Source organism: Mus pahari, chromosome 13, assembly GCF_900095145.1.
Source record: "Mus pahari chromosome 13, PAHARI_EIJ_v1.1, whole genome shotgun sequence".
Lineage (NCBI taxonomy): Eukaryota > Metazoa > Chordata > Mammalia > Rodentia > Muridae > Mus > Mus pahari.
The window spans coordinates 95,320,200-95,340,956 of NC_034602.1; the positions used below are offsets into that span (position 1 = coordinate 95,320,200).

Sequence of the window (20,757 nt, forward strand, 5' to 3'; positions counted from 1 at the left end):
CACGTTGGGCTCATATGTTTATCGGAAAAAGCTGAGGTTCTCTTCTTCATAGTCTCATTAATAAAATGATTTTAAAAACAGAATCATTGGGTAAGCTACATATCTTATCAGCTGCCTGGAAGCATGGGGAAGAGAAAGCCATGCCTTTTATATCAGGTATAAGCTATTAGGCTCTCCAGTGGAAGGCAGGTGCTGTGTAATGTGTGAGGTATTTCCAAAGAACAGTGAGAAAGTCCAGAGTGTATGGGCCAGTGTCTAAAAGAAAAGGATAGAAAGAAGGAAAAGAAGAACTTATGCTTTGAGTTAAGACTCAGAAAAGTAGGCAGGTTTCTGCTGTTAGAGGAGCTCATTTGCCAGCGGTGACTACTCAGACACAGTTTATAGCCAATTGAAAGTATTTGTTCCTAATGGCTGGGACCTAAGTGTAGTCCCAAGCATTTAGGTGAGGGGCTTTTAAAGCCACTACCCCTGTATTGTGCAGCTGCAGGGGGAATTTTGCACAAGTAAACACTGTAACAGAACTTGAGCAGTTAGCTGGAGGGGAGGTCTGCACAGTAGGCAGTTTAACAAAAAAAGCTAAATTAGCTGGAATCTGTTGATCTTGGATTCCTACAATAAGAGTTTGTTAATTTTTTTGTGGGATTCTCTATCAAGGAGGCCAAATGTTTGTTAAACCTGAAATGGCCTCAGCAAGAATACGAAATGGAGGAGCCTCTGTGCTGCCTTGCTCTGTCACAATGTCATCATGCATCATGGGGCAAGTGGTTGCACTGAAGGATGGGCTTCTGGGGAGGGAAAGTATATTATCTCAATATTTCTTCTGGGGGTTGTGTATTCTTAAAGGTACCACTTGCTACCTGGTTTATCATACAGTTTCTCCGCAGAAGTTACCTTGCTTAACTAGCACGTGAAGTTAACGTCAGCTTGGTATATAATCAATTTCAGATGAGATTAAAGTATTGAGATTTATGATAAAAACAAAGGTCATATAAATAGATTTGACTCTGTCCTGGTTAGTTTTAGGTAATCTGACACAAGCTAGAGTCATAGAAAAGAAACTCAATTGAGAAAATGCCTCCCCAAGATCCAGCTGTAAACATTTTCTTAATTATTGATTGGGGAGGGACCCGCCCATTGTGGGTGGTGCCACCCCAGCTGGTGGTCCTGCACTGTATGAGAAAGGCTGAGCAAGCCAGCAAGCAGTTCCCTTCTGTGCCCTGTGCATCAGCTCCTGCTTCTGGGTTCCTGTCCTGGTTGAGTTCTGTGCTCACTGCTTTTTAATCCACAGCACTGAGTAAAGTAAACCCCCTTTCTTCCCCAAGCTGCTTTGTTTGTGGTGTTTCACCACAGCACCATTAGTCCTAACTAAGGCAGATTGTTTTATCTTGAAGATATTTGTGGTTGTGGCAGACAACATGACAGCATGTGAAGGTAGATAGGTTAAAACTGTAGATTATAATAGGGCAGTCTTTGTGTACTTAAATATTTGGGATGGATTCTGAAGGTAGTTCAGAGAACTGTTGGTGTTTCTAAAAACAAACAAACAAACAGCCAGAATTAACATTGAGATCTTGACTCTGGGAAAAGAGAAGTTAGAAACAAACAAGCCAGGTAAGAGATTTTATGGTAGCTGAGGGCTACATGCTGGCACTGGGAATGGAAAAGTTACAGGGTTGTTGAGTGAATATATGTGGGCGAGCTGAGACAGGGAAGAACAGGGAACAGCTCCAAATCCTAGGACAGTTGAAAAAGAAGTATATATGAGTATTCGGGAGGCTGTGTCCTGACGTCAACTAGACATACATCTGAAGAGATGAGCTGAAGAGAGCTCGGACAAGCAAGTACAGATGAAGGGTTGGTGGCATCACCAGAGCCCAGTTATCTATCCAGACCAAAGATTGTTCACCTTCCCTCCTACATCCAACCAACTCCAGTTACTACCCACACGTGTTTTCATTTCATCCTTTCTGTCACCATGGACCCCACCTGGCTCAGGCTCCTGGCATCATCCGTTTGTACTGTAAGGTGGTTTGTCCTCTTCACTTCAAGTCCCACTTTACCCAGCTAATGGCCGATAGCTAAAAGACCAATTTGCCTGTGTCTCAGACTGTTTGTTGACTCTCCTCTTTTAGGGTCTGTATAAGTTCTTTGCCTCTTTTTCACCTTCATGTCTGCAACTGCAGAGTCAGATACCAGGATGTGGTATTCACTTTTAAAAGCCTCTTGCTCTATACCACACCCGAAGCACCCTATGGATCAGTTGGTACTTTGTTGTAAGGAGCAAAGCCAGGAACCAATGCTAAAACGTCCTTAAAGATCACACTTAGTAAACATATTTTTAATTTGTTTTTTTTTCTTTTTTTTTTTTTTTACTTATTCACTTTACATCCCACCCAGTGCCTCCTTCCAGTCACGCCCTCCAACAATCCTTTCCCCATCTATCCCCGCTTCTTCTCTGAGCTGGTTGAGGCCTTCTGCATATACCCCCATGCTGACACTTCAAGTCTCTGCAAGGCTAGGTGCTTCCAATCTCACTGAGGCCAGCCAAGGCAGCCCAGATAATAGAGCATATCCCTCATATAGGCTTTTGGGATAGCCCCTGCTCCAGTTATTTAGGACCCACATGAAGACCAAGCCTGCACATCTGTTACATATGTGCGGAGGCCTAGGTCCAGCCCATGTATGTTCTTTGTTTGGTGGTTCAGATTCTGAGAGCCCCAAAGGTCCTGGTTAGTTTACTCTGTTGGTTTTCCTGTGGAGTTCCTATCCCCTTCACGGCCCACAATCTTCCTTCCTATTCTTCCTGAAGAGTCCCCAAGCTCCATCCACTGTTTGGCCATGGGTGTCTGTATCTGCCTGAGTCAGCTGCTAAGTAGAGCCTCTCAAGAGGACAACTTGCTTCCGTCTGGTTACCCAACATATCTTGTAGTCTTGTGTGGTGTCTGTCTGGGGTGGTTGAGGGTCAGGGTCAAGGAGTGTATTTGCTGTTGAATGTATTAAGCCTTTTAGTTTTCAGATCTGTCTTTCTCTACTGTGCTTAAAACTCCAGGGGGCAAGCATTATGTTTTAGTCTTTAGTGGTCTTTATGTTCTTAGTACATAGGTCATATTTACAAAATGCTTAGTGGTAACTGAACTTCAATAGGAGTCTGAAGTGCTTTATATAGGTTATGCTATGATTTGAATATTTGCCGTTTTCAAAGTTCAATCTGGAATTTATAACTGTCATTGATTTGTTATTAACTGTCAGTGGGTCCTTAAATTGTGATTAGGCCTTGAATGATCCATTCTTGTGGGTGAAACCGGCTTCCTAATTAAAGAGCGAATTTGGGGCTAGGGAGATGACTCAGTAAAGTGCTTGCTGTTGAAGCATGAAGGTCAGAATTCAGTACCCAAGAACCTCCCATAAAAGCTGGGCATGGTGGTCTACACTGTAATCTCAGCACTTGGAAGGCAGACAGGATGATTTTAGGGGTTTGTTGGCCAGCCAGCCTAACCAAATGAGGCAGTTTCAGGTTCAGTGGAAGATCCTGTCTTAAAGTAAAAATGTAGAGGGTTATTAAGGAAGACACTTGACATCAGCCTTTGATCTGCATGGATGGGTACACACACACACACACACACACACACACACACACACACACACACACACACACACCATGCAAAAGATTGGCCCTCTTTTGGCCTTGCTTGTCCTCTTACCTTCCACCATTCGATAAAGCATGGAGGCCCCTTACCAGATGTTAGAACCTTGAGATCAGAAGTTGCCTGTAGACCTGCAAGCCAATAAACTCGTTCCTTGTAAACATCTTGCCTGTGGTATACTGTTGCAGCAATATAAAATAGGCAGGGCAGGCCAGAACAGTAGAAGGCAAAGAGAAAGACAGAAGTAAGCTGAGCTTTTGCAACACTGGGCCTTTGCCCCAGTCTGCTTTTTCTCCAGCTTTCACTATTGGGTGAGCCAGGAAGCACTCCTTAATGTTTAAGATTTTTAACTTAAAGAAAATGCAAGGGCTGGTGAGATGGCTCAGCAGGTAAGAGCACCCAGCTGCTCTTCCAAAGGTGCAGAGTTCAAATCCCAGCAACCACATGGTGGCTCACGACCATCCTTAACAAGATCTGACTCCCTCTTCTGGAGTGTCTGAAGATAGCTACAGTGTACTTACATATAATAAATAAATAAATCTTTAAAAAAAGGCACTTCATTAAAAAAGAAAAGAAAAGAAAATGCAAGATACACTTGCACCTGATACAAGTGGTTTTATAAAACAAAGAACACATACAATCCCCCCCACCCCCCCAAACACACACTCTGGTTATCTGTTATGGACAGGACTTCCCATTGCTGTTTGGCTACTCCTGAATCTACTTTTGCTGTTTGGAAGGAATCTAATGTAAACCAGGTGGGCCCAGCTAAAAGAGGCCTAGTGTAAGCTTCAAGTTCTGATTCTCCAGCTTCAGTTTCTGCTGTGTCTGAAATTCCAGGCATGTGGGGATCAAACGCAGGGCGTCTGATATGCAGGGCTTGTACCCATAGCTGGCTGTCAGTCTGAATGCTTCCTTCCTTCCTTTAGAAGGGGTAGTGGGGTCAGCAGAGGCGCTGGGTGGGAGAGAGGACAAATTGGGTATATAATTTGAGTTTTCAGCAAAATTTTGAGAACACAACACATTTTTGTTGTTAAATTTTGGATAAGTTTGATTGTAGTATATTATTGTATTGCTCTATTTTTATCATAGATAATATGCCTAATGTGTAAATCAAAATGTATGGCAGGTATGTATGTCTAGAGAAAACTGCCAGGTTTGGATTTGTAACATATTTATGCGGACAAGAAGGTTCTCCTGTAAAGTTACCTAAATGTCAGATTTTTTTTCTCCTGGGAACTTGCCACATTAGAAGATTCAGGCCTTGAGCTGGACATTGGTGGTGTACACCTTTGATCCCAGCACTCAGGAGGCAGAGGTAGGCAGATCTGTGGGTTCCTGGTCAGCCTGATCTATAGAGTTCCAGATCTGAGTTCTACGGCAGCCAGGGCTACACAGAAACATCTCAATAAAACAACGAAACAAAAAAGGCTGGCCTCAGCAGGAGCCCCCTAGTAGGACGGCTGTATCTGCATGGTGATCCGTGAGGCTCAGCACAGCACTGTGGCACTTAAGTAAGTTTCCTAAAACTTTAATATAGTTACCTTCAAAAACAATCTGCAAAAAAAAAAAAAAAAAAAAAAAAAAAAACAAAAAACCCTGACCAACCCAAAACGTATTTGCAAGGTTTCAAAAGCTTCTGCTCTCTGAAGCATTTGTTTTCTTTAGCATAAAATGGATCTGTGGACAAGCAGATACTCTTTCTGTATACTAATGACACATTGTTTTTGCCCTTTGGGAATTCATTATCTAGTCGGGAGAGACGCATAAAAATAATAATGATGCAATGACAGAAATGCTGTAATAGAGGCGTGGACCTTGTGTAATGGGACTGAGAGAGGAGCCATTAGCCTGCCCTTAGGGGAGTCAGTGTCTCGGGCAGTTTGCCAAGCTTTCACTGTAATGGATATCTTTACCAGTACATGATCCTTCTGTGGTCCATCGATGTGATTGCCAATTATATCCTGCAACACTGAAATCCTCTGAGAACCCATACCTTGATGATACTGGTGATTTGGCATAGTGAAATAAAGTATTTTAAGTAGGTAGAGAGCAGAAATACAAGTACGAAGAAGTGAATGAATAGATTATGAAATTTTCTGTTATTTTCTATTTTTCAGTTTATATAAACATGTAATCAGTGGGCTTTGCCATAACTATGTGTATACACTAGGGATTCAAACGGGTTTACCTCCTGAGCCTGTTGTTTGAATGATAGATGAGAACATGATTGATTGATTCCTTTGGGTGGGAATGGGAAAGGGCAAAGTGTCACACCCTTGATACCCCAGGCTGCACTTTAGACTTGGTCATTAACAGAGCAAAGTTACTACTTCTGATCTGCATTGTCTGATGTTGTGTTGACTGTTTACAGTTTTGGTTCAGTTTTAGAATGATTTTTGAACAATTAGTTCATTAATAAAACTTAAGAAGGTACATTTTAAAGAAAAATCAATGTGAGCAGCTGTCTTAGGGTTTCTTTTGCTGCAGTGGAACACAATGACCAAAAAGCAAGTTGGGAACAAAAGGGTTTATTGAGCTTACACTTCCACATTGCTGTCCCTTACTGAAGGAAGTCAGGACAGGAAATCAAACAGGCCAGGGACCTAGAGGCAGGCGCTGATGGAGAGGCTGTAGAGGGTGCTGCTTCCTGGCTTGCTGCCCATGACTTGCTAGGTCTGCTTTCTTGTAGAGCCCAGGACCAAGGCCAGAGATGGCTCCACCCACAATGGACTGGGCCCTCCCCCATCAATCACTAAGAAAATGCCTTACAGCTGAATCTTATGGAGGCATTTCTCAGTTGAGGTTCCTTCTTTCAGATGACTCTAGTATGTGTCAAGTTGACATAAAACTAGCCAGGACAAGGCAGAAAATAAGTTTTATTACTAGAATGAAGAAAATATTTAAAATGTTTTTACTTCTTTTATGAAATCCTCTTTGTTTTGACTGCATTTCTAAGTATGCAGGTTGTTTTAAACCTGTTACCTGTTTTTAGCATCACTAATCCAACTGTAACCTTTTTCCCTAACAGGCTTTTAAGGGAGGAAATCCATACAGACACCATTCTTTCTGTCAGCGGCTCGCTGTTCAAAGTGCACAGGGCAGTGTTGTTAGCCAGAGCTCCCAGCTTTCATTCCCATATCATTGAACACACATCAAGTGACCTAACAAATGAGCTTGTTCCTGTGGATGGTGTTGAAGCTTCAGAATTTAAAGCATTTTTACAGTAAGTGCCTCATCTTACATTCAAATATGATAAACAGTTGACTTTTAAAAATGCATGTGCATATTCTCATTATGTACATAATCTAATAAAATCTATCCATTTAAATGCTTTTGTTAATAGTAGAGACTTTGTATTGGCAGAGGCAAACTCAAGACTGATCCACTGCTGGATGTGGTTTATATGCCTATGATTCAGCATCAGAAGGCTGAGGCAGGAGGATCACAAGTTTGAGGCCAGTCTGGATTGCATACAAAGACTCTGTCATTCATGAATGAATGAATGAATGAATGAAGAATGAGGCCCTGTCTCAAATGAATAAATAAATGAATAAGAACAGTTGATCCTGGTACATGGTGATGGTGGTGCACGCCTTTAGTCCCAGCACTCGGGAGGCAGATCCAGGCAGATCTCTGTGAGTTCACGGCCAGCCTGGTCTATGGAATGAGTAAAGGACAGCCAGGGCTACATGTTCCCAGAGAAACTATGTTCCCAGAAGGTATGGGGGGGGGAGGGGGGGGATAGAAAGAAAGCAAGGGGGAAGGGAGGGAAGAGGGAAGAAAGAGAGGAACAAATGAACTGGATGGAAGGATGGATAGAGGAATTTTAATCCAGCAACTTGGCTGCTCTGTTAAGGGATTACATCCACAGACCTTCTAGGTCTGTATGATCTGGCTGGAATTCAGACACCTCTAGATTACAGTGTTATCTGTCTGGAATATAGTCATGCCCTTAGTACATACCTCTAATCTCTAACAATGAAGGTAAGGTTAGTTTATAGAAGGAAGCAGCCGTGTTTGAAAGTGATGTCTAATTGGGGGACAGATAAAATGATGAATCAGAGAAAGATTTGACAGAATGAGTCAGAGATAGGATGTGCCCAGCTCACACAAGAACAGCACAGGGAAGAGAGGCTACTAGAGAGAAGTGGGAGTGGGGGAGAGGGAGAGGGAGAGGGAGAGGGAGAGAGAGAGAGAGAGAGGCGCACAGACAGAGAAACAAAGAGACACAGACAGAGAACTGTGTGTGTGTGTGTGTGTGTGTGTGTGTGTGTGTGTGTAGCAGTTTTACCAGGATAGTTTTACAACGACTGGTTGCAGAGAGACCAAGCTAGACACAGATGAAGACAGAATGAGCCAGGGAATGAGGAGCCAGAAGATTAGAACAGATTACCAATGGTAGTATGAGGCCAAGCATAGCAATTCAGTGAGAAGCTGCCTTTAATTCGTCATCTTGGAAGATTAGATTGTACAGAGACTAGAGGCTTCCAGGAGTAGACCCAGGATACTTAGAGAAAGAAGCCCTCTGGGCTCAGCCCAAGCTGTGTATTTGCACAGCTTGGGTATGGCTCTTATACCATCATCTGAGACAACAAATCAGAGATAAAAGTGACATTTACAAGGAAGGAAGGAAGAAGGGAAAGGCCTGAGAGTAGGCCAGAGCTTACACAATAGGGAAACGGAGAGATTACATTAATGTTAACTGTTATTTGCCATTATTAAAAGTGATAGGGAAGGGAACTGTAGCAGTGGCTCAGCGGTTTAGAGAGCACTCGTTGCTCATCCAGAGGAACTGGGTTCAATTCTAAGCATACACATGGTGGCTCACAACCATCCTAACTAGTTCCAGGGGATCTATTACCCTCTTCTGACTTCCATAGGTACCAGGCACGCACATGGTATACAGACACACATGCAGACAAAACATTCATACATATAAAACAATATAGTTAAATATATTTTTTAAAAAGGGGTAGTGAATAGGCAAGCCGTGGTGGGACACACCTTTAATCCCAGTACTGTGGGTCAGAGGCACGTAGGTCTTCGTGAGTTTAAGGCCAGTCTGCTCTGCATAGTGAGTTCTAGAATGACTCAGTGTATGGGGGTGTGAAGGAAGCTCTGAGCTTGAGGACAGGGACAGAGGGAGACATCTGCCTTCTACTGTTCATTGTCCTGTTGTATAATTGCTCTCAGCTTCAGTTTTCTCAGCTAGGATAAGGAAGTTAGAATAGCTGGCTTTGTGCTTTATCCCATAATCACACTCTGTTAATGCTAAGTAGTCATGGTGGGTCTGTGGTTATGCAAGCTCCTCGAACTTGGATGTCTGATGATGTGTGTATCCCAGGAGCCACCTCAGCTGCTGCTTTGCACTCAGGATGTATCTCCTCTATTTGTTTTTTAGTAGATTACATTGAAATTTGTCATTAACATAAAGCCTAAAGGGCATATTCTAATAGAAAACATTGATTTAGATTTTTCATTCTTTTCTATTTTCTACTTAATTTTGAGACAGCATCTCACTGTGTAGCCATGGCTGGCCTGGAACTTGTTATGTAGATCAGGTTGGAGTCGCTCACAGAGATCCATCTATCTCTGCCTACCAAGTGCTGATGTCCAGACATGCACTATCACAGCTGGCCTGATTGAGACTTTTTAAAGAAGAAATTTGATAAAATAGCATTTTGAAGTTTTGTGACATGAAATAGAATCATCTGTAAGTTGCTTCACTTTATTCATGAAGCTCCTGAAACTCTCTTCCGTACCCCGGACTCTGTAGTCAGTGGTGTGCACTTGAGTATAAAACAAAGTTCTGAAACTCTGACTCATCTGTCGTTTGGAAATTGGGCTTTCGAATCACCTCAAGATTAAAGTTTACCTTAAGATCGTAAAGCAATATTCCATTTTCAAAGAAGATTTAACAGTGTGCTTATTGTGAAAGTGTGTGTATGCACGTGAAAGAAAGAAAAAGGACCTCCGAGTTCAGTCTGGCCTTAGTAACTGAGAACTGCTACCAGACAGTGTCAGCCAGCTCAGCCAGGCCCAGAACAGAGACCCCTCTTTTCTCTCTGCTGCGGCCCTTGTTACTCAGGGTGGAAGTGGGTAGTAGGTTATTCTTTAGCTGTGTTTTCTGTATGTTGGGTGGGTATTTAGTCCAGAGGTTTGTTCATGCTAAGCATACATTCTGCCACTGAGACACAAATGCCAGCTATGTATTTATTCTAAATAATTTATTTATTTATTGAGAGGCGATCTTGCTAGATTGCCTTGTCTGTCTGTGAGCTCTTGGGCTCAGGTGGTCTTCTAGCCTGAGGTCACAGCAGCTGCCACTCAGCTGAAGCCATGCATCCTTAAAAATATTTCTGAGATTATAGTTACAACGTTTAGCCATGTATTCTTGATGCTTTGATTTCTGGAGTCTTACTGAGTTTCTTACTATACCAGAGGAGAGACTGCCCCTTCCAGGGTTAGCTGATTCCTAGATGTAGCTAATGACTTGCCTGTAAATACATCTTTCGTTTGCAAGCCATCCAGTCATGAGTCCATGTACACAGCCAACCTTCTTTTTTCCAACGTTCTCTTCTAAACACCAGGCCAGGTAGCAGATGGCGAGAGAGATCAGCCCTTACTCACATGCCCGCCCACACTGATTCCTAATCCTGTTCAGGTGCCACCTCATCTTGCTCATTCCCTCCCACAGAAACCACAAACAAGGCTTTTCTTTGTGCTTTCTCATTTTCCTCCCTCCTGACCAACTCTGGCTTTCCCAGATGGCCCTGTGCAGCATGCATGTGAGTGTGAGTGTGCATGTGCATGTGCCTGTGCCTGTGCCTGCAGGGGGCAGAGGGGCAGCACGAGTTTTCCAATAGTGTTCTACCTTACTCGCTTCGGATGAAGTTCCTTACTAAGGCAGAGGTTTGCCAGTTTGGCTAGGCTGGCTCCCCAGCAGACTTCCAGGATGCAACTGTCTCCATCCCCCAATAGGTTATAGGACTGTGCACCATGCCATCATTTTATGTGTGTTCTGGGAATCTGAACTCAGATCCTCATGCTTGTGTAGCAAGTGCTCTTGCCCACTGAGCCTGCTCCCCAGCCCCTCTCGTCTTAAATCCTGCAAGTCCTCCTCCACCCTTACAGGCTCGCTTACAAATACAACCATGCCAAGAGACCCACTGTGGCTTCATGGCCATCAAGGAGGCACTCAGTGCTAAGCATCAGCCTCATATGTGGCTTTTGTCCTTCATTCTGTCTGCACAGTGAATAATACTGACTTTCTCTTATCCAACCACTCCCTGTTTCCTGAAGTAAACTTCACTGGTTGTGTTGTATAATCGTATTCATATGTTGCTGGGTTCAGTTAGCTATCAGTTTGTTGATGTTTTTTTCCTTCTCATTTCCTTCCTCTTTCCCTTCTCTTCCTTTTTTCCTCCCTCTTTTTTTTCTTTTTTCTTTTTTCTTTTGAGTGTCTCTGTGCAATCCTCCTGCACTGGAGCTTGCTGTGTAGACCAGGTTGTGTAGACAGAGATCCTCCTGCCTCTGCCGCCCCAGTGATGGGAAGGCAGCTGCACTGGGCCCAGCTGAGGGTGTTTTCTTGTACGAATCATGAGAAGTGGCTTATTTTTTCTTTTCTTATGATTTTTTTGTGTCTTTTTTACCTTTGTCTGCTTTAACCCAGTAATACTGGATGTCAGAAGTGAGTTGGGACATGTTCCTCTAATACGTTTTTGTAAATAAAAATTGTGAAAGATTTAATTCTTAAAGAGTTTAGTAAAAGTTGCCAGCCAGGCCATCTAGTCCTGGTTTTTTGCTTGTTTTTTGTTTTGTTTGCAGGGCCTTGTGCATGGTCAGCAGGTGCCGCATCCTCCACACCACGTGCCTTGGATGTGAGAGATGGAGGCCATAACCCCAGCATGTGAGAGATGCAGGCCACTTTTGCACCGTAGCGAGTTCAAAACCAGTGTGGGACACAAGGAGATCCTGTCTCAGAGAAAAAGACAAAAAAAAAATCACCTTTATCTTAATTAATATTTTATATTTTGTCTTTTAGGATTGTATATTCATCAAACAAAAGCATAAAAAGCTATGAAGAGGAAATTGTTAAAAAGCTGAAAGTGGGAAGCTTAATGCCAGAAAAGGGGCCAGATGTCAGCTTCCCGCAGTATAGAACTTCATCTGACCGTTTTCTTGGGAAAGGCGAAATTCCAGAGGATATTACTGGTGGAGGTGACAGCTTTATTTCCAAGGGTGAGATGTTTGTTGGATTTTCATAAAACTTTATAGCCACGTGCTTAGATATATCCTGTAATAGAGAAGAACTATGGAGCTGCTCTGCCAGGCCTTGTTTGTTTAAGGGACCTGGAAAAGGGAAGCCATACTGCGGTCATTCCCTGAGTAATTACTGCAGACATAGTTACATACATAGTTACATACAGTTCCTCATCGTCTTTCCGGCAACTTCAGCCTTAGCACTGCCACCTCCATTTAATATGCTCCAGTAAGAAGAGAAGTTCTAGCAAACAGGGAGCTAGTTCTAACACAGCATATACATTCCTCAACTGGCCAGGAAACACAACAGTTGCCATAGCAAGGAAACTTTGTCTTGAGGCATTTACAAAAGAATATAACCTGGTAAAAATGATAATCAGTTTCACTGGTTAAATGGTTAAGAAACACATGAATTGTTCGTAATGTTCATTGTACATAAATACTACAGAGCATGTGGTATTCCATCTTGAAAATGACTGTTTTCTTATGGAAATAGGCGTCACAATGCTTGCAGATTGAAAGTTAATTATTAATTAATAGAAAACAGAGATTAATTAGATAGGCAATATTCCAACAGGAACCTGAGGCCTTTGGATCAAACAGTAGACCTTATATTATTCATGGACCACCTTGGTGCCGTTTAATTGACATTAAGTCCATGAGGCACTGTAGTGAGGCCTCATGTTACCATGCCTGTGCAGTGAAATTGCACTATGGAAAAAAACAGCAGCACTCCCACCAAATTAAGAAATGCTGAGGGTTTATGCATAGGACATGATTGTGTAATATCTTATTACTAGTGTTTCATGAGGAGCAACAGCCAAACTGATTAAATCTCAGAATTTGTTCTTATTATATTCATAATACTTAATTATGAATAAATGAGTAGATAGTCTTGATTTTGAAGTAGGCCTGCCTGTTCATTTGCTTAATCTCTTTCAAAACCCTAAGAAGCAGTTACAAACTGATTTTATTATTTTATTCCCAGTGATTATAAGGGACAATAGGCCCACAGAAGAACAGACAAGTTAGTGCCTGATAGCTAGTTGTCCTGCTGACAGAGGCTCTGCCAGGGCTACACAGGAGTTCTTTACCTTGGCCAGTGAACCTACGTGGAGAAGGCTTATTTACTACTCAGCCACTCTCTCCATGGTGGCAGGAAAACCCCGTAATACCTGCACTCTGAGGTGTAGTCTCGTAATCGCTTGATGTTTTCCCCAAAGAAGTGTGCTCTGCTACCATGTCCTCTGTACCAGCTCCTTACTCCTGAGGTGCCGTTCCAGTCACTATCACAGCTTTTCTTTGAGGAAAGTAAAGGAGACAGTGGTCCTGCCCTGAGTCTAGTGTGGAGATCGTCAGGTGGGTGTGGCACAGGTTGTTGAGAGAATACAGATAGAGCACATGTAACCTGAACTACACATCCAGAGAAAGTTGCATGGTGCAGGCAACTTCTTTTACTGTAGTTTTGTTTTATTCTAGGGATAAAAATTAGTTTACACTGTTAAAGAAATAAGTCTAACACTGAGCATATCCCTAGTCCTGTTCACCAAGTTGCCTGGCCTTGAACTCACCTTGAGGCCCACATAAGCTTTATGCTTGCCATCTTCCTGCCTTAGCAGGAATTACTAGCCTATGCAGGCCTGCATACGCTTTGGTTGAATCCCAAAGAAAAACAAATTAATGCAGCAAAACTACTTAAAGGAAGGATAGTCCAGGCGAAGTACAGGACCGCCTGTCTGGAAGCAGAGGGAAAGTGGGACATCGGCTTATTTATTTATAACGGGAACAGGGAGGGTTAGGGTACAGGCAGGACGCAGTTAGAGACTTGAGCTTGTGGGAGTCACACAGAAAGGGTAACTGTGTTTGTCCAAAGCAGAGTAGTTATGAAAGCGTGAAAGAAATGCTTGCTGGAAATGTATTCGTATCTTGTTACTCACAGAGGACTGGTTCCAGGGCCTTCTCTTACCCAGGACACCCAAGCCTGCTGATGCTTACATCCCCTGTATGAAGAGCATAGAGCTATGTACGATTTCTACATCTCCTGTATGCTTATAGTTCTAGGTTACTGAGAACACCTAACACAGTGTAAGTAGTTCTTACACTGCTTTTTAGGGAGTATTGACAAGAAAAAACAGTCAGTGCTTGTTCAGCTCACATGTAACCATGATGGCCTCAACTGTACAGTATGCTAATTTGAGTATACTATGCTAATGTGAGTATGCAAATGAATGCTGTATATCCCGAAGATCTGTGAAATGATTGAAGGCTTTGTTTGCATGGCATCAGGGTAGTGCTTATTATTTGACAAATCCAAGTGTTCCTGTTGAGACTTTTCTGGAATTTTGGTATTTGTTTGTTCATGTGTGTGTGCTTGCATGCATTTGTGTGTGCAGAAGCCAGAAGAGGTGTCAAATCCGCTGGAGTTAGAAGTTATTGTAGGCTGCCTGATGTGGGTGCTAGGAACTGAACCCTGGTCCTCTGGAGGAGCCACCAATGGTTTCCTCTGCAATTATTTTTAACTCGCTTTGTTTCCTTCCTTTTTTCTTTCTTTGTGAGATGTGTATGTTCATTTGTTTTGGTGAGGGCAGTGCTAGAGCATGAGCCCAGGACCTTCCTTCCTTTATGAGTTTTATTTTTGGTTTTTATTTATTGGCAGTGGTGCTAGGGAATGTGTTCAGGACCTTGCTTGTGCAGGTAGGTGTACTGCTATTGAGCTGTGCCCTGCACTGCCCAGAGGCTGGAGTAGTTTAGTCTTTCTGGAAATTCCTATCTCAAGGTCACCTGGGGGCACTTCCCTAATTTGCCTGTTAGCCTAAAGTAGGTGTCATCCTTAAGGGCTCATTTATGGACAACAAAGATGCTTCTCTCAGGAAATTTGAGAATTTTAGCAGCTCCACCAGGACCCAGGGAAACTGGGACCGAGTGTATGTCTTTATTGCCCACTGTTACAGTACATTCAGATTCAGTACTATTGGAGTACAGGATGAAGGTTGTGATATTTAGTGTAACCTATCAAATTAACTTGGTTTCCTTTTGATATGTTTCTAGATTTTTTCCATTTGTGTCAAGCATTTTTTTCACATCTCCCATTATATTATATGGTTTAAGTTTTTTGAAGGAATTGTAGATGTTGCATCTTTCCTTGCCTGATGCTTAGCTCTTCAGATGTATATGTAGCATTTAACATTATTCAGTGACTATTTAGGAGATGTGTTAGACACCATCCTAGGTCTGAAGGAATGACTGAAGTGCATCACTGGCTCCTTGTACCTAGTTAGAGAACTCAGGGTGAGGTAGGATCGACACTAGCCTGCAGAAGAAGGAGATGTCTGCATAGGTGACATAGGAAGGACAGGGACGGAGTCAGCAGCCTCAGCCTCATTAAATAAAGAGTGGTGGAAGATTTGAAGAAAGAAAGGAGAGGTTAGCCATTGAGGTACCTTGGAGAAGAACGTGCAAGGCAGAAGTGTTCAGTGCAAAGTCTGAAAGTGAGTCTGTCCCAGGTTGGAGATAAGAGGAAGAGTTTGACATAGAAATAAATGGACTGAAGTCAGAAAGGTGTAGGCAGTCAGGTGCTATGGGGCTTGAAACACAATGCTAAAGTCTGGGTTTTACTCCAAAAGATATGAAATGAACAATATGAGTTTTTTATTTGTTTGTTTGTTTTGTTATTATTTTTTTTTTTGAGACAGGGTTTCACTGTGTAGCCCTGGCTGTCCTGGAACTTACTCTGTAAACCAGGCTGGCCTCAAACTCAGAAATCTGCCTGTCTCTGCCTCCCAAGTGCTAGGATTAAAGAAATGTGTCAGCACAAGTTTTTAAAAAGTATTTATTTATTTTTATGTCATATATATGGGTATTTTTGCCTGCATGTACCACGTGCATGCAGAGTGCAAAGGGCACTAAAGCCCCTGGAACTGGAAACTACATAGAATTGGCACAGAGACAGACAGGTAGATCAGTGGAATGGAATTGAAGACCCAGAAATAAACTTACACACCTATGGTCACCTGATCTTTGGCAAAGAAGCCAAAACCATCCAGTGGAAAAAAAGATAACATATTCAACAAATGGTACTGGTTCAAGTTTTGGTGGTCGGCTTGTAAGAAAATGCAAATTGATCCATTCTTATCTCCTTGTACAAAGCTCAAGTCCAAGTGGATCAAGGACCTCCACATAAAAGCAGATACACTGAATCTTTTAGGAGAGAAACTGGGAAAGAGCCTTTAACACGTGGGCACAGGGAAAAAGTTCCTGAACAGAACACCAGTGGCTCAGGCTCTAAGATCAACAATCAACAAATGGGACCTCATAAAATTGCAAAGCAAAGGACACTATCAATAGGACAAAACAGAAATCTACAGATTGGGAAAAGATCTTTAACAACCCTACATCTAATAGAGGGATAATATCCAATATATACAAAGAAATCAAGAAGTTAGATTACAGAGAACCAAATAACCCTATTAAAAACTGGGTAACAGAGCTAAACAAGGAATTATCAACTGAGGAATCTCAAATGGCAGAGAAGCAGCTAAAGAAATGTTTAATATCGTTAGTCATCAGGGAAATGCAAATCAAAACAACCCTGAGATTCCACACCACACCAGTCAGAATGGCTTAGATCAAAAACTCAGGTGGCAGCAGATGCCGGTGAAGATGTGGAGAAAGAGGAACACTCCTCCATTGCTGGTGGGATTGCAAGCTGGTACAACCACTCTGGAAATCAGTCTGGCAGTTCCTCAGAAAATTGGAAATAGTACTACCAGAGGATCCAGCAATACCTCTCCTGAGAATATACCCAAAAGATGCTCCAACATAATATGGGTAGTTCTGAATTGCTCTGCTGTTGCTAGGATCTGAACCCAGGCCCTACAAGAGCAGCAAGTGCTCTTGGCCATTTAGCTGTCTCTCCAGCCCTGCAGAGGGTTGAGCTGACTAGATTGTGCTCTGGATGCTCTGTTGAAAGTAGACTGTGGGGATCAAGATAGATTTGGATAGAGCAGCCAGTGTGCTGAGCGGTGGATGGATTATGGGCCCTTCAGAGTGGTCCACATAATTCTTTCATTGTAGTTTGTACTGAATTAACTTGGTTAGTAGAAATCTATTAAGTAGCCTTCATCGGATATGGTTTGTTAAATATAATTTTAAGAACAAGTAAATTTAGCTGAGTTTAGTTTTACCAAGGAACAATTGGTGAATCAGACAGCACTCAGAAGCAAACTGGACAGTTCTTAGAGATAAAGTTCTTAGAGATGAGAAAGGGAGGCCTGGCAAGTTAGTCCTTAGAGGAGCTAACACAAAGTTGCCCTTCAGAAGTCTTTATTAGGAGAAAGTGCTGAGACCATGGGAGTCACTGTCAGGCCTTTGGGTAGGAAAGCATTAAAACCACAAGCAGCATAAATGGGGTCAGAAACATAAAGAAGCTTCTCTCTAACACCCTGAGAAGAGTAAAAGAGCTGCTGTGACAGGCCAGGGGCAGAGAAGAGAGCCTTCAGAGGGCTGTAAACACAGGAAGTATCAGACTGTGAGCTTTTAGGGGCTGGTAGGAACTTTCACACTGTGTATTTTGGGGTGTAATAGCCTAATGTGACAAAGGACAGAGGAGCCAGGCACCATGGATCAGCGGCTCAGTTGCTGTGGTAGAATACCCTGGCAAACGGTTTATTTCTGATTTATTTGGCATACAGCCCCTGAGTTCGTTTCCCAGCACCCACGTGTTGTGGCTCACAAACAGCAGCAGCTCCAGATCCTGGTGACCCCTGATACACACACTCGCACATGTGCACACACACACACACACACACACACACACACGCACACATACACACGTGCACAAGCACACACACAGAGGTTTGCTTAGGCTCATGATCTAGGGGTCTTCACCTTTCCTCTGTGCCTCTGGTACACACAGTGGACTGAGTGGTAGAGCACATTGGGCAGAACTGACTGCTCACCTCATGGCGGAAGCAGAAGAGGAAGAGGACTTGGGGTGCTGATCAGCTGGCAGAGGGACAGCCTTGCATGCAAGAAGTCCTGGGTTTAATTCCCAATGCCACATAAACCACGCGGTGACACAATCCTGTAATCCTAGCAGACTGGAAGTTAGAGGCAGGAGACTCATGAATGAATATCATGTATAGCTATGTAGTTAGTTTGAGGCCAGGGTCTGACAATTCATTTCGGGTGATGGAAACACTTCCCACTTGTTCCCACACCGTCAGTGGCCACAGAATCTCTAGTAGAACCACAGCATATTCTAGGCCTTTTACAGATGGACCTCTGGAGGCCAGTCAGTGTCCAAGCAATAGCTTAGGAGGCAAGGAACTGAGTGTTAGAAAGGAACATCAGTACTGCAGACATACCTTTTGCTAATTCAGTTAGTCATAAAGTTTATTCTTGATATATAGTATTGACATATATGAATATAACTATATTTCAAGGTATATTTAATTAATACATATTTCAAAATAGGAAATAAAGTGATTTAAAAGTTTTTACTGTATTTTCAATTTGCTGCTTACGTATTTTACTTAATTGAGAAAATTATGAAGAAGATCTTTTGCAGGCATTAGAAAATGAAGTTTGGGGATGTCTAATATTAAAGGAGCTGCTTTTTATCTTCTCTTTTAAAGATGATTATGACTTGGAGCCTGCGTCTGAATTAGGAGGAGATTTGTTGAAGCTTTACACGAATCAGTATTACCCTGACATTGACATTTGTGTTGATGGGAAAAGCTTCAGAGCTCACAGGTAGGGGACTGATTGACTTGGTGTTGTGACATAGGTTCAGAGAAGAGTAGGTGGTTTTCAAGCCATAGTTTCTGTAGACACGGGGCTCCACAGCAGCTGTTCAGGGTCAGAATCTGGCAGAGGAGAAGCTGGCCACCAGACAGGGCTTCGTGCCTGCAGGCTCACATATGCACAAGTTTCAGTTTGAGCAAATCTGCTCAAATCCATGTGAACCTAAGATTTCATCAGAAGAAAGTGTTCTGCCTAAAATGGGTCTAAAATTCATTTTCTGACAGAAAATGTAGTTATGCAGTTTTTAGTTTTATGGGCATTATAGTAATATTTGTATTACTATAATAATAAACATGTAATAAAATAATTTCTACATGAATAGCATATATTGTATTGGATGCACTTTGGCTCAAATTCTGCGATTCTGAATAGAGGATGTTTATGAATAACACTGATTAGGAGGTCTGATTTACATTGTACTTAAAAATATATTTTGTGCTTTAGACTTGACTGCTGAGATAGCTCAGGATTTTTAGATTTCAAATTAAAGCCTACTCATTGTTTTGGTCATGCTCTTTTGGTTGTCAACTACCCAAAATCTACTTAACAGAAGAAAAAAATTAACAAAAAATAGAAATTGTTTGTTAGAACTGGAGGGAAAGAAACTTAGGCAGGTCTCAACTGTGGATGAGAACCAGCCAGAAGTCTGAGGGACCAGACAGTTCTCCCTCCACACTTCAAATAGGAAGGTTGGTCGGAAGTTCCTCTGTGTGCACCTGCAGAGGATGAAGCCGACTTTGCAGTGGGGTGTGTGTGTGTGTGTGTGTGTGTGTGTGTGTGTGTGTGCGTGTGTGTGTGTGTATGTGTGTGTGTGTAAGCAGGCTTGTATGCAGGTAAGGGTGCACATGTGTGTGGAGGCCCACATTGAGTTCAAGTGTCTTCCTTGACCATTTTCCATTCTGAGGTAGGGTTTTTGGCTGGACCCAAAACTTGCCAATCGTGGTTCCTAGGGTTCACCTACCTTTGCCTCAGAAGTGCTAGCATTAGAGACAGAAGCCATGGCTACTTGCTTTTTATATGGGCTCTGAGGGAAACCACAGACTTTAGTCCTTATCTTTGTATGGCAAGCACTGTATCCACTGAGCAGTCTCCACCCAAGAAGTAATGTTGAAGACTCCATAGCAGTAGTTTTAGAATACAGGGATACCTCCTAAACTCAGAAATCCTACTGACTGTCCAGTTAATTGTGACAACCGTATACTAATGAGACTGTTTACTGCTCAGAATTTGGTGACATAGGTAATACATATTAATATTTTTCTAGGTTATATCATCATCATCAATATCATCAAAGTTTAGCTATATAGCTCTAGCTGGCCTCAAACTCACAATTCTCTTATCTAATCTCTTGAGTGCTGGCCTACCAGACATACATAACTACACTTACTACTTTCTTAATTCTTATGAAATTTTCATTATTATACCAAAATACAGAACTTGGTAGAGATTAGACAATATGTTTTACATGTCATATGTATACATTTACTAAACTGTGAGGTGTGTGTGTGTGTGTGTGTGTGTCTGTCTGTCTGTCTGTCTGTCTGTATTTTGCCAATACTATTTTAAAATTTTACTTCATTTTGTACCCAATTTTTTCTTGAGGTCACATGAGCACTGAAGTTCTGCTTATGGGACCCTAAAGCTACGGCTGCCACAGAGGAAAGGCCGAATCTCATGACCGTGAACATTTGCAGTTTGTCCTCAGTGCTTACATGTGGCCATTCCCTTTTGTGCCTTAGACTGGACTAGGAGCTGATCTTAGGTCCTCCGGAAGAGCAACAAGTGCTCTTCAGCATCGAGCTGTCTCTCCAGCCCCTAACTCAGTGACCCTTTAATGCACTTCCTCATGTTGTAGTGACCCAACCATAAAATCATTTTGCACTACTTCATAACTGCAATTTGGCTACTGTTATGAATCATAATATATTTTTGGAGATAAAGGTTTGCTGAAGAGGTCATGACCCCCCCAGGTGTTAGATCTGGTTTTCATTTATGGTTAGTTTTGTTCATCTTGCAGTAAAAAGGAAATCTGGATTAATAGAAA

At 42.4% G+C, this 20,757-nt stretch overlaps 1 protein-coding gene across 2 annotated transcripts in view; it reads left to right on the top strand.

Annotated features, from left to right (window-relative positions):
* The window catches only part of LOC110330931 (BTB/POZ domain-containing protein 8), a 71,156-nt gene that overhangs the window by 1,181 nt on the left and 49,218 nt on the right, over nucleotides 1–20,757 (top strand). For both annotated transcript variants that reach the window (XM_029545196.1, XM_021211240.2), the window contains exons 2-4: nucleotides 6,676–6,870; nucleotides 11,692–11,888; nucleotides 18,545–18,662. In XM_029545196.1, the coding sequence (XP_029401056.1) occupies nucleotides 6,676–6,870; nucleotides 11,692–11,888; nucleotides 18,545–18,662 (510 nt within the window). The remainder of the gene's footprint in view (nucleotides 1–6,675; nucleotides 6,871–11,691; nucleotides 11,889–18,544; nucleotides 18,663–20,757) is intronic.